Genomic DNA, 11,533 nt, shown 5'->3' on the forward strand with positions numbered 1-11,533 from the left:
GGGACGTTGAAATGGAGAATGGTGGAGAGGACAAGAGGACAGGGGAGCAGGGAGTTGTGGGGAGGAAGAGGGGACAGGGGTGGGGGGAATGGTAGGGAGGGCGAGGGGACGGAGGAGCGGGAGATGGTAGGGAGGACGCGGGGATGGGGGAATGGGGAATGGTTGGGAGGACGAGGGGACAGGGGAAGGTTGCTGTGGCTCAGCAACGCAGCCACAGCAACGCGTGGCCGGGTACAGCTGGTATATAAATAAAAATGTAAATGTTTGTTTGTTCAAAATCGCTAATCTCCGAAAGTCCTTCATTGACTGCTTTGAAATTTTCACACAACGTTCCATTCGTATCCGAGCAGGTTTATATATACTGTACATACTATATAGATGTCCCGTCTGTGACGGGGAAAAACATGCTTTGTTTGAAAAACTGAGTTTTCTCGTGTTTTTCATGTGAGGGAAATCTTGGAAACCTCTTTACCGATTGCTTTGAAATTTTGACACAACGTTGCATTCGAATAGGTGCGTGTTTTTATATACCTATTATATACATGCCTCACCTGTGATAGGAAAAAATATTTTTCTTGAAAAACAGCGCCATCTGTTGGACGTAAGAGCAACACACGCTGTAATCTCTGAAAGTTCTTCACCAATTTCTTTGAAGTTTTGACACAACGTTCCATTCAAATAGGCACATGTTTTTATATACCTACTATATAGATGACACATCTTTGACAGGTAAAAACATGCTTTTTTGAAAAACAGCGCCATCCTTTGCACGTAATAGGAACACACGCTCCACTAAATATGTTACGATTCCATTTCAATGTTTCCGATTGCATTGATTAATTGAATTTTCATAGATTTCGATTTATTTTTATTTGACTTAATTATTTTGTGTGACATTGCATTCGAATTGAGCTGTGGTGCGGAGCATTGATTTCGTGAGTATAAGTAGAGATGCCACACCTGTGACAGGAAAAAATATGCAATGATGAAAAACAACGCCATCTGTTGGATGCAAGAGCAACACATGCTGTAATCTCCGAAAGTTCTTCACCAATATCTTTTTAATTTGACACAACATTCCATTCGAATAGGTGTGTGTTTTTATATACCTACTACATAGATACTACACCTTTGACAGGTAAAAACATGTTTTTTTTTTAAAACAGCTCCATCTGTTGCACGTAATAGGAGCACACGCAATACTAAATATGTTACGATTCCATTTCAACGTTTTCCATTTCATTGATAAATTGAATTTTCATTAATTTCGATTTATTCTCATTTTGATTTAATTATTTTGTTTGATATTGCACTGGAATTGAGTTGTGTTGTTTACCATCCCGTTTATTTCATGAGTATAGTTTTTTTTCATTGTTTTTCATTTCGTTTTTTTTTATATTTTTCTTATATTTCAGTGTTTGGAACATAAGATCATTTGGGAATGCATCAGTCGAGGGAGTGGGGGATGGTGGGGAGGACGAGGGGACGGGAGTGAGGGATGGTTGGGAGGACGAGGGGACGGGAGTGAGGGATGGTGGGGAGGACGAGGGGACGGGTGTGAGGGATGGTGGGGAGAACGAGGGGACGGGAGTGAGGGATGGTGGGGAGGACGAGGGGACGGGATTGAGGGATGGTGGGGAGGACGAGGGGACGGGAGTGAGGGATGGTGGGGAGGACGAGGGGACGGGAGTGAGGGATGGTGGGGAGGACGAGGGGACGGGAGTGAGGGATGATGGGGAGGACGAGGGGACGGGAGTGAGGGATGGTGGGGAGAACGAGGGGACGGGAGTGAGGGATGGTGGGGAGGACGAGGGGACGGGAGTGAGGGATGGTGGGGAGGACGATGGGGGCAGGGCAGGGGGGTAATGGTGGGGAGGTGGAGGGGATGGGGGAGTTAGGGATGGTGGGGACGAGGGACAGGGGAATGGAGAATGGTGGGGAGGACAAGGGAACACCGGAGTGAGGGATGGAGAGGTGAACGAGGGGATGGGGAAGAGGGAAATGGTAGGGAGGATGAGGGGACAGTGGAGTGGGGGATGGTTGGGAGGACAAAGGGACGACTGAGGTGAGGAGTGGTGGGGAGGACTGGGAGACAGGGGTATACATATATACAGCTAGTGTATATGTATAATTCAGAGTCAAATATTTTTATCTATCCATCCGCTATAGTCTACTCACCAGGCTTTGAATCCTTGCTGCTTGTAGATTCTCTGAGCACAGGCGACGTCATCGGCAATGTTGCTGTTCAGTAGGCCTAAAACACACACACACACAAGGTCCATTAACTAGATCAAATTTTAAATCACCTGCTAGCCATAAATAATATATTCAGTTTTTTTTTATATATATTAATTGCAATATATATATATATATATATATATATATATATATATATATATATATATATATATATATATATATATATATATATATATATATTATTAAATATGACCGAAAAAGTAAGATTAATAATTCTAACACGAATTTTCTCTATCTTTCGTACATTTCTTTTCACTGTTGGTGGTAATTCAAAAATCAATTCTCCAAAATTCATTTTTATTTCTAGTCTGACGCGACACGAGCGCGTTTCGTAAAACTTATTACATTTTCAAAGACTTTAGTTTACACATACACAACTGAATAGAACTTACACATCTCCGATTTGTTTATATCTACATTTGAGTGAGGTGGATGGGGTGAGGTGGCATTAATAGGGTATTAATTTCATCAACACAAGACAGAACACGAAACAATGGGTATTGAATGGAAGTAATTGTAGAAAGCCTATTGGTCCATATTTCTTGATGCTTCTATATTGGAGCGGAGTCTTGAAGTGGGTAGAATATAGTTGTGTATTAATTGGCTGTTGATTGCTGGTGTTGACTTCTTGATGTGTAGCTCTGGTGATGGTTTGTTTGTGGGAAGAGATTATATGTTCCTTAATGGAGCCCTGTTGCTTATGCATCGTTAAACGCCTGGAAAGAGATGTTGTTGTCTTGCCTATATACTGGGTTTTTTGAGGCTTACAGTCCCCAAGAGGGCATTTGAAGGCATAGACGACGTTGATCTCTTTTAAAGCGTTCTGCTTTGTGTCTGGAGAGTTTCTCATGAGTAGGCTGGCCGTTTTTCTGGTTTTATAGTAAATCGTCAGTTGTATCTTCTGATTTTTGTCTGTAGGGATAACGTTTCTACTGACAATATCTTTCAGGACCCTTTCCTCCGTTTTATGGGCTGTGGAAAAGAAGTTCCTGTAAAATAGTCTAATAGGGGATATAGGTGTTGTGTTAGTTGTCTCTTCAGAGGTTGCCTGGCGTTTCACTTTCCTTCTTATAATGTCTTCCACGAAACCATTGGAGAAGCCGTTGTTGACTAGGACCTGCCTTACCCTACAGAGTTCTTCTTCGACTTGCTTCCATTCTGAGCTGTGGCTGAGGGCACGGTCGACATAAGCGTTAACAACACTCCTCTTTTACCTGTCCGGGCAGTCACTGTTGGCATTCAGGCACATTCCTATGTTTGTTTCCTTAGTGTAGACTGCAGTGTGGAAAACTCCGCTCCTTTCCATGACTGTTACATCTAGAAAGGGCAGCTTCCCATCCTTCTCCATCTAGTAAGTGAAACGCAACACAGAATTCTGCTCAAATGCCTCCTTCAAGAAACTAACAACGTTATATGGAGGACCTATGGCAATTCCACGACCAAGAGATGGCTTCCTGAACCATGCAGGAATCAACCTCACTGAGGACCAAGTTACTCTCCTAAATCTGGGTATAAACTGTAACGTTATGTCCAGACCGAGTGAGATGGCCCGGAAAGTGGAGTTGGAGATTCTGTTGGACGACATATTCGACCTCGAAGCACAAAAGAAGGTCACCACCAAAGATACCTTACAAGCAGAACTTATTGCGGAAGGAGGAAAGAATCGAGGCAACTACAGAAGCACCATACTATCCCCCGAGCTCAAAGCGGCAGCTAAGAGCCTTCGGGAGAAAAAGGAGATAGTTGTCAGGAGAGGCGACAAGTCGCCAATATACGTCATTCTTAAAAAAGACGAATATCTGGCGAAAATGAACCTCATACTCTCTGACCAAACTAAATTCCAAAGGGTAACGAAGGACACTACAGCCGAACTGAAAGCAAAGGTCAACAAATTGATCGAAACTGTGAACGCCAAGAAATCTGGACTCCACCTGCCAAAGATTATTGGGGAATATAAACCTGGATATGCGTATGGAAATGTCAAGACACACAAGCCTGGAAACCCACTTCGGCCAATCATCAGCCAGATACCCACACCCACGTACAGACTGGCGAAACGACTCAACGGCTTGCTGACTCCTTATGTGCCTTGCGCCTTCAACCTGAAGTCTCCAAAGGAATTTGTTGACTTGCTGCGGGAAACACGGGCCACAGGGATAAGAGCCTCGTTGGACGTAGAATCTCTGTTTACCAACGTACCTGTGGATGAAACAATCGGGATGATAGCCGACAGAGTGTACCGTGATCCGGCCTGTACTCCTCTTGACATACCAGAAAACAGTCTAAGGAAACTACTCCAAGCTTGTACTAAAGAGGCACCCTTCTTGAGCCCGGATGGACACATGTATAAGCAAGTAAATGGGGTCGCCATGGGTTCTCCCCTAGGTGTCCTGTTTGCAAACTTCTACATGGGTACCATCGAGCAAAAAGTCTTAGTTGACATGAACTTGAAACCGGCCATATACTGCAGGTATGTTGACGACATTTTTACACAGGTACCTGATGTCAGACATCTGCACGAGCTGAAGGGGGCATTTGAGCAGAATTCTGTGTTGCGTTTCACTTACGAGATGGAGAAGGATGGGAAGCTGCCCTTTCTAGATGTAACAGTCATGGAAAGGAGCGGAGTTTTCCACACTGCAGTCTACACTAAGGAAACAAACAGGAATGTGCCTGAATGCCAACAGTGACTGCCCGGACAGGTAAAAGAGGAGTGTTGTTAACTCTTATGTCGACCGTGCCCTCAGCCACAGCTCAGAATGGAAGCAAGTCGACGAAGAACTCTGTAGGGTAAGGCAGGTCCTAGTCAACAACGGCTTCTCCAATGGTTTCGTGGAAGACATCATAAGAAGGAAAGTGAAACGCCATGCAACCTCTGAAGAGACAACTAACACAACACCTATATCCCCTATTAGACTATTTTACAGCAACTTCTTTTCCACAGCCCATAAAACGGAGGAAAGGGTCCTGAAAGATATTGTCAGTAGAAACGTTATCCCTACAGACAAAAATCAGAAGATACAACTGACGATTTACTATAAAACCAGAAAAACGGCCAGCCTACTCATGAGAAACTCTCCAGACACAAAGCAGAACGCTTTAAAAGAGACCAACGTCGTCTATGCCTTCAAATGCCCTCTTGGGGACTGTAAGCCTCAAAAAACCCAGTATATAGGCAAGACAACAACATCTCTTTCCAGGCGTTTAACGATGCATAAGCAACAGGGCTCCATTAAGAAACATATAATCTCTTCCCACAAACAAACCATCACCAGAGAAATCTTAGCAAACAACACAGAAATCATCGATAGATACAGCGATAGCAGGCGGTTTGACGTCTGCGAGGCACTACACATCAAGAAGTCAACACCAGCAATCAACAGCCAATTAATACACAACTATATTCTACCCACTTCAAGACTCCGCTCTAATATAGAAGCATCAAGAAATATGGACCAATAGGCTTTCTACAATTACTTCCATTCAATACCCATTGTTTCGTGTTCTGTCTTGTGTTTGAATTTAATACCCATTCAATACCCATTGTTTCGTGTTCTGTCTTGTGTTTGAATTTAATACCCATTCAATACCCATTGTTGAAAGTTTGTTTTCACCTCATCCACCTCACCCAAATGTAGATATAAACTCGAAGATGTGTAAGCTCTATTCAGTTTCAGTTGTGTGTTTGTAAACTAAAGTCTTTGAAAATGTAATAAGTTTTACGAAACGCGCTCAGGTGTCGCGTCAGACTCAGAAATAAAAATGAATTTTGGAGAATTGATCTTTGAATTACCATCAACAGTGAAAAGAAACGTAAGAAAGATAGAGAAAATTCGTGTTAGAATTATTAACCTTACTTTTTCGGTTATATTTAATAATATATGTCTACAGGAAAGACTGCTACCAAAATATACTAATATATATATATATATATATATATATATATATATATATATATATATATATATATATATATATATATATATAAAATATATATATATATATATATATATATATATATATATATATATATATATATATATATATATATATATATATATATATATATATATATATATATATATATATATATATATATATAAAGACTGTAACCCGGACCTCCAGGAGCACATTGCATCTAGTGTCACGGTGCCTTAAGTAACACGACCATCAGTGACCGCACAACAAGGAGGTGATAGCCAGAGCTATTTGACCACAACCCCCGGCGGCAGTTCCAACGATGGCGCTGGAACCAGTCGTATTGGCTTTTGCCTTTCCATTGGAGACTTCCGGCGCCGTGAAGAGGGAAACCTGCTAAATGGGTAGCAGCTTCTCCCCCATATCAACCTACCCAGGCTTAGTGCCCTGGAGATGCCTTTCCCGCCGACAACCAAAGCGCAACTCCATAGTCTCCTGAGACTGATGGATGTCTACTACTATATATATATATATATATATATATATATATATATATATATATATATATATATATATATATATATATATATATATATATATATATATATATATATATATATATATATATATACCAATGATCTCTTCTTCGTGAAGGATTCGAACCTTAGAAAGGCCAGGTGCATCAAACACTCTGACATAACCAGTATAATAATCACTTGACCATGACAGACTGTTAAAAGGCTTCGAAGTCAGGAGACTTAAATCCAGCCCCCAACAGCGCCAGCCAAGGAGAGAGATCACCTGATCATTTTCATCAAATCAGTCACTAATGAGGAAAATGCAAGTCTCAAATATACGAGCTGGAGGAACTCGTATATTTGACAACCTGTGACAACTAGCTTTGTACCTTGCATATAATCAATGTTGTAACCATTTTTGTGTAATGAAGTTTAAAATAAAATGAAATGAAAAAATACAAAACATATAGAGGGTGATAGCAGAAGACGATATGTGGGTGTCCGCGGGAGCCCGACAAGGCTCCCCTGGATGCGGCATATCGTCTTCTTCGAGGTCGAGGGTACCCCCTATAAATATTAAATATACATATATATATATATATATATATATATATATATATATATATATATATATATATATATATATATATATATATATATATATATATATATATATACCATTCTTTCTCTCCCTTACTTGAACACTGGATGTTGCAGTAATTGGTCGTTCTAATGCCGCCTTGACACCAGTACTTGTCGTTGATCTGGAAGATGCCATAGTCTCTACTGCCGTTGGTGTTCTTGTTAGTAGCGGCCGTGTTGAAGCTGGACTCGTACTGCGCGAGACACACAACTGTTGTGGTTGGCACCGTGGTAGAGTATAAATCGGTGGTGTAGTATTTGTGGAGAATTAATGAAATCAGTCAATTAAATATATATGTTTAATGTTTAATTCTGATTTGAATTTAAAATCTAGGGAAAATAGTTCTTTGCATTCTGATTTCTATACAACCTTCGACTACATATATTTATGACGACTTCATCCCCGACTTGTTCTGTCATAGTTTTCACTAACATATTTCATGAGAGAAAAGGTGGAGAAAGTAACGGGGGACATACAGTTCTTGACGAGGGTGCGGGACATGCGGTATGTGTTGGTCAGCACTCTGGCCAGTTCGCACTTGGTAAACACCTTTCCTGAGGACGTCCCCACCAGAGCGGCCACCACCGCCACCGTCACCCACGACCACATCCTGGGGGGAGGGAGAGACACAAGTCAGTAATCATCAACAGGAGGCACCATCTTGAGGCACTCAAAATGTTACTACCAGAACAACACGACAAACGTTGAGCGTTATCAGAAGTAATAGATTCACCAAGAAATTTTCCGAGACAAATGAGCGGAGCAATAAGAAAACATGAAATATAATCGTCCTGAAAATTGGGACATTCTACGAGGAGGTGCTCGAGTGAAAGGGGAGGCAATACAGTTCGGTCAAAATGAAGCAGAATGTTGTTCCATCGAGTTACCGTGAGCTAGGCAGATATGGCCGAAATGCAGCCTTGCTAAAGTCGTTTTCCACCGCCTATTACGGTAGCAGGTGAAAGGTCAAGGGGAAAGGTCCCTTTTAAGACCATCCACGGCATTGCCTCTAAAGCCAGCCCGTCGACCCAGCTAAGGATTACAGATTTCAGAATGAATTACGAAGTTGAAATCTGAAAATGGAATTCCTTTCCCGGAAACGTTGCAACCGTGAATGACCTCCATAGCAGCTGCGCCTGCAATTTCATTCATGGTAACTCCAAAATCTCCGAGAACCAACAAAATTTGACTGCTTTATATCTGCCAAAGTTAAGGAAAACCCTGCATTGGATTTTGCCACAACATAATGCATATTTTTAGCATTATGATTAGAGAGTGGTGAGGCGCTGCGAGTCAACCACAGTGATGAAGGCCCGTTGACACGCAGAGAGCAGCTGATGGAGAGTAAACACAACTGCATAAAGTTCCGCAGTTAAGATGCCAGTCTCTTGGGTCAGGCCACACATAGCTCGAGAAACACAACGGGGTGGCCGACACCCTCGGTAGACGTAGACCCATCTGTCAGCACAACAATGGTGTGTGAGTGAGAGGTAAACATCCTTAGGAAAAAGGTTTTTAAAGACGGATAGCAGAGAATAATCCTAGTAACTTATCATGTTGAAAAAAAAACTAAATGAAAAGGATTTGCCAAAATTTCATGTTTGCAAAATTTCACATGCGGGATCGTCATTGGGGGCAAAGTAGAAATAACATGAGGGGAGGCATTGCCAGTGTGATATGAGAGAGAATCTTGCAAACACGCCGCTCTTGCAGGAGAAGGAAGGTGGTGGGAGGAAACGGGTCCCTGCTATAAACAGTGATTAATTAAAGTAGGACACAAGCGGGAGTAGGGGACTGCAGGAGGCAGCGAAGGCAGTAACGATCATCATAATACTATAGGGATTTGATGCAGATTTCACCATCCAATCTGTGGATGGGGGTCGAACGAATGGCACGAGAGCTCAGCTGTAACTCACGATGGCCCAGAGCATCAAGACGACAAAAAGTCGAATGAGAGGCGGAGGAGTAGGGAAGATAGTCATAATCGACTTTAGGCAGTACGAGAGAGGAGCTCAAAGAGAGGAGTGTGTGCCTATCAGGCCCCCAAGAAGTATGGGACTAGACAAAGCAAAAAAGGGTATTAGAGAATTCAACTCTGTGGAACAACATGGGGCGACCAAGGTAAACAGGAGTCAAAGATCAACCCCAAGAGTGTGGCAGAATCCCTATAACTATGGGGTTTACCAGAGTAACAGGAGGGGAACAAGGGACGACGCGCTTCCGAGTAAAAATCATAGTACAAGTCTTATTCACAGTGAACTTGGAGGCCATGATTGTGGCCCAGAACGACACACTATTGTTCTTAAGCTGGAGGTAATGTTGGAGGAAAGAGGCGTCGTCACCACGACAGCAGAGAGCGACATCGTCAACATAAAGGGCTGAGAAAACACTGGAGGGAATGAAGACCATTCAGGGCAACCAAAACTTTAGTGCTCAGAGCACTACCTTGGGGAATACCTTCGTACTGTTGAATAGACTTGGAGAAAGCAGCACCAACCCTCACTTGAATCGAGCGACGAGAGAGGAAGCCTTGAAGGAAAAGCCGAAGATTTCCACGAAGGTCAAAGGAATGCATTTGAGCTAAACAAAAATTGTCTCCTGGTAGCGTCATACGATAAAGGTACATCTTCATGTCCACTAAAATGTCCGTCAAGCTTGCAAAATACTTGTAAAGCCAGATTGGGAAGAGAGAGAGGGAACAATGTTCCTGGAACCAGAAGAAATGCACATTAATCATGCGCTCAAAGAGTTGGTATACAAAAGTGCTCGGGACAATGGGACTCCTTAAGGGGAGTCCCTTGAGTACCAGGTTTTCTAATGGGAAGAATAACTGCCTGTGGGACCGTAGTCGACTCCTAAATATGTTATAGATGTACAGAATATACTGCAGGGAGCACAGAGGGAGATGACGGAGCATCTTATAATGAACACCGGCCAACCTCGCCACCGTAGAATTACCGAGGGACAAGCTAGGAGGACTGGAGTTCAGGAAGGGTGGAAAGATCATTATAGGGAAGGTAAAGGTGAGTACGAAAGTCCAAGACTTGACATTCAAGATGAGACTTACCAGTAAGGAACGCATGAGGAAGATAAACACCGGAGATAACGGGTGACAACTATGAACCAGTTCGTAAGCGACCCACAACGGATCACCACAACGAAACCAAGGTGATGGACAGAGGACATGTCCGAAATAAATTTTCCCGCAATTTTACTGATGTTCTTCCAGATGTGAGAAAGCAGAGCGCCAACAGTAATGGTGGAGACAAAGGAGCTCCAACTGTGTTGTTAAGCCGTGCGGATGGCCCAACAGGCCACCACACTCGCCTTACAAAACAGAATAAAGGATTCAGATTCTGGCACAGTGCCTCGTCCACTGTGCCTGCGGTCACTTTTCACTGTGCCACTGGCCACTATGGACGAGTGCCTCGGGCTGCAGGTTTACAGCAAGGAAGACTGTCAAGTGTCTGCTGGCCAGGGAAGGCGGGGCGAGGAACAGAGCAGAGAGCAGCGTTCATTAATGATACGTGAAAAAGGCAGGAGGAGAGAGATATCACCTAACACTTAGAGCATCAGGGGTTTGATCAGCGATGGTCCCAGTGTTTGGTGACCGTTCCTTCTCTTCGCCTGTTATTAACGCCATCGTAACAGCCAACCAATAAAACTGACTAACCAATAAAATATACTTGAGTCCTGAACATAGTAAAGTATACTCACGGTGTACACAGAGCAAGAAGCGGAAACCACAACTTGCTGTGTATCCGTGTTAAGGCTTGGACACTCACCTCATCTCTGACGCGTGGAAGCAGAACACGTGTGGACTCAACTGCGTCTCAGGAGCAAGTAAATTGCAACCCGCCTCTGGTCGCCTTATATACCCTCCGTCGGCAAGATCTTGCAATCACAGTTGCCACTTACCACAATCGAAAACTAATTTCAGTTTTCGACTGTAAATCCAAAATGAAAAAATAGGGTAAATTTACAACTTTTTTTTTCTCTACAAGTTTCAGGAATGGTAACAAGAGAAGACATTACTGAAACCTGGCTCTGATGTGAAAATCTACAGCCCATCATAAATAAATGAGAGGCTGTAGATTTGCACATGAGAGATCTGTAGATTTCCAATACAAATATTCACTACGATAAAGGGAATTTCTTTATCATAGAGATTAGGCCTCATAGTTCAAGACGTAAT

At 42.7% G+C, this 11,533-nt stretch overlaps 1 protein-coding gene across 2 annotated transcripts in view; it reads right to left on the reverse strand.

Moving 5' to 3' along the window:
* LOC123754675 (lysozyme c-1) overlaps positions 1-11,210 on the reverse strand; it is a 14,967-nt gene extending 3,757 nt beyond the window's left edge. For both annotated transcript variants that reach the window (XR_011228994.1, XM_069326231.1), the window contains exons 1-4: positions 11,124-11,210; positions 7,815-7,948; positions 7,393-7,548; positions 2,179-2,254 (exon numbers count right to left, since the gene is read on the reverse strand). Coding sequence is in view for 1 of the 2 variants with exons in the window: in XM_069326231.1 (XP_069182332.1) it covers positions 2,179-2,254; positions 7,393-7,548; positions 7,815-7,948; positions 11,124-11,128 (371 nt within the window). In the remaining variant the exon portion in view is untranslated. The remainder of the gene's footprint in view (positions 1-2,178; positions 2,255-7,392; positions 7,549-7,814; positions 7,949-11,123) is intronic.
* Between the last annotated feature and the right edge of the window lie 323 nt (positions 11,211-11,533).

Source organism: Procambarus clarkii, chromosome 18, assembly GCF_040958095.1.
Source record: "Procambarus clarkii isolate CNS0578487 chromosome 18, FALCON_Pclarkii_2.0, whole genome shotgun sequence".
Classification (NCBI taxonomy): Eukaryota; Metazoa; Arthropoda; class Malacostraca; order Decapoda; family Cambaridae; genus Procambarus; species Procambarus clarkii.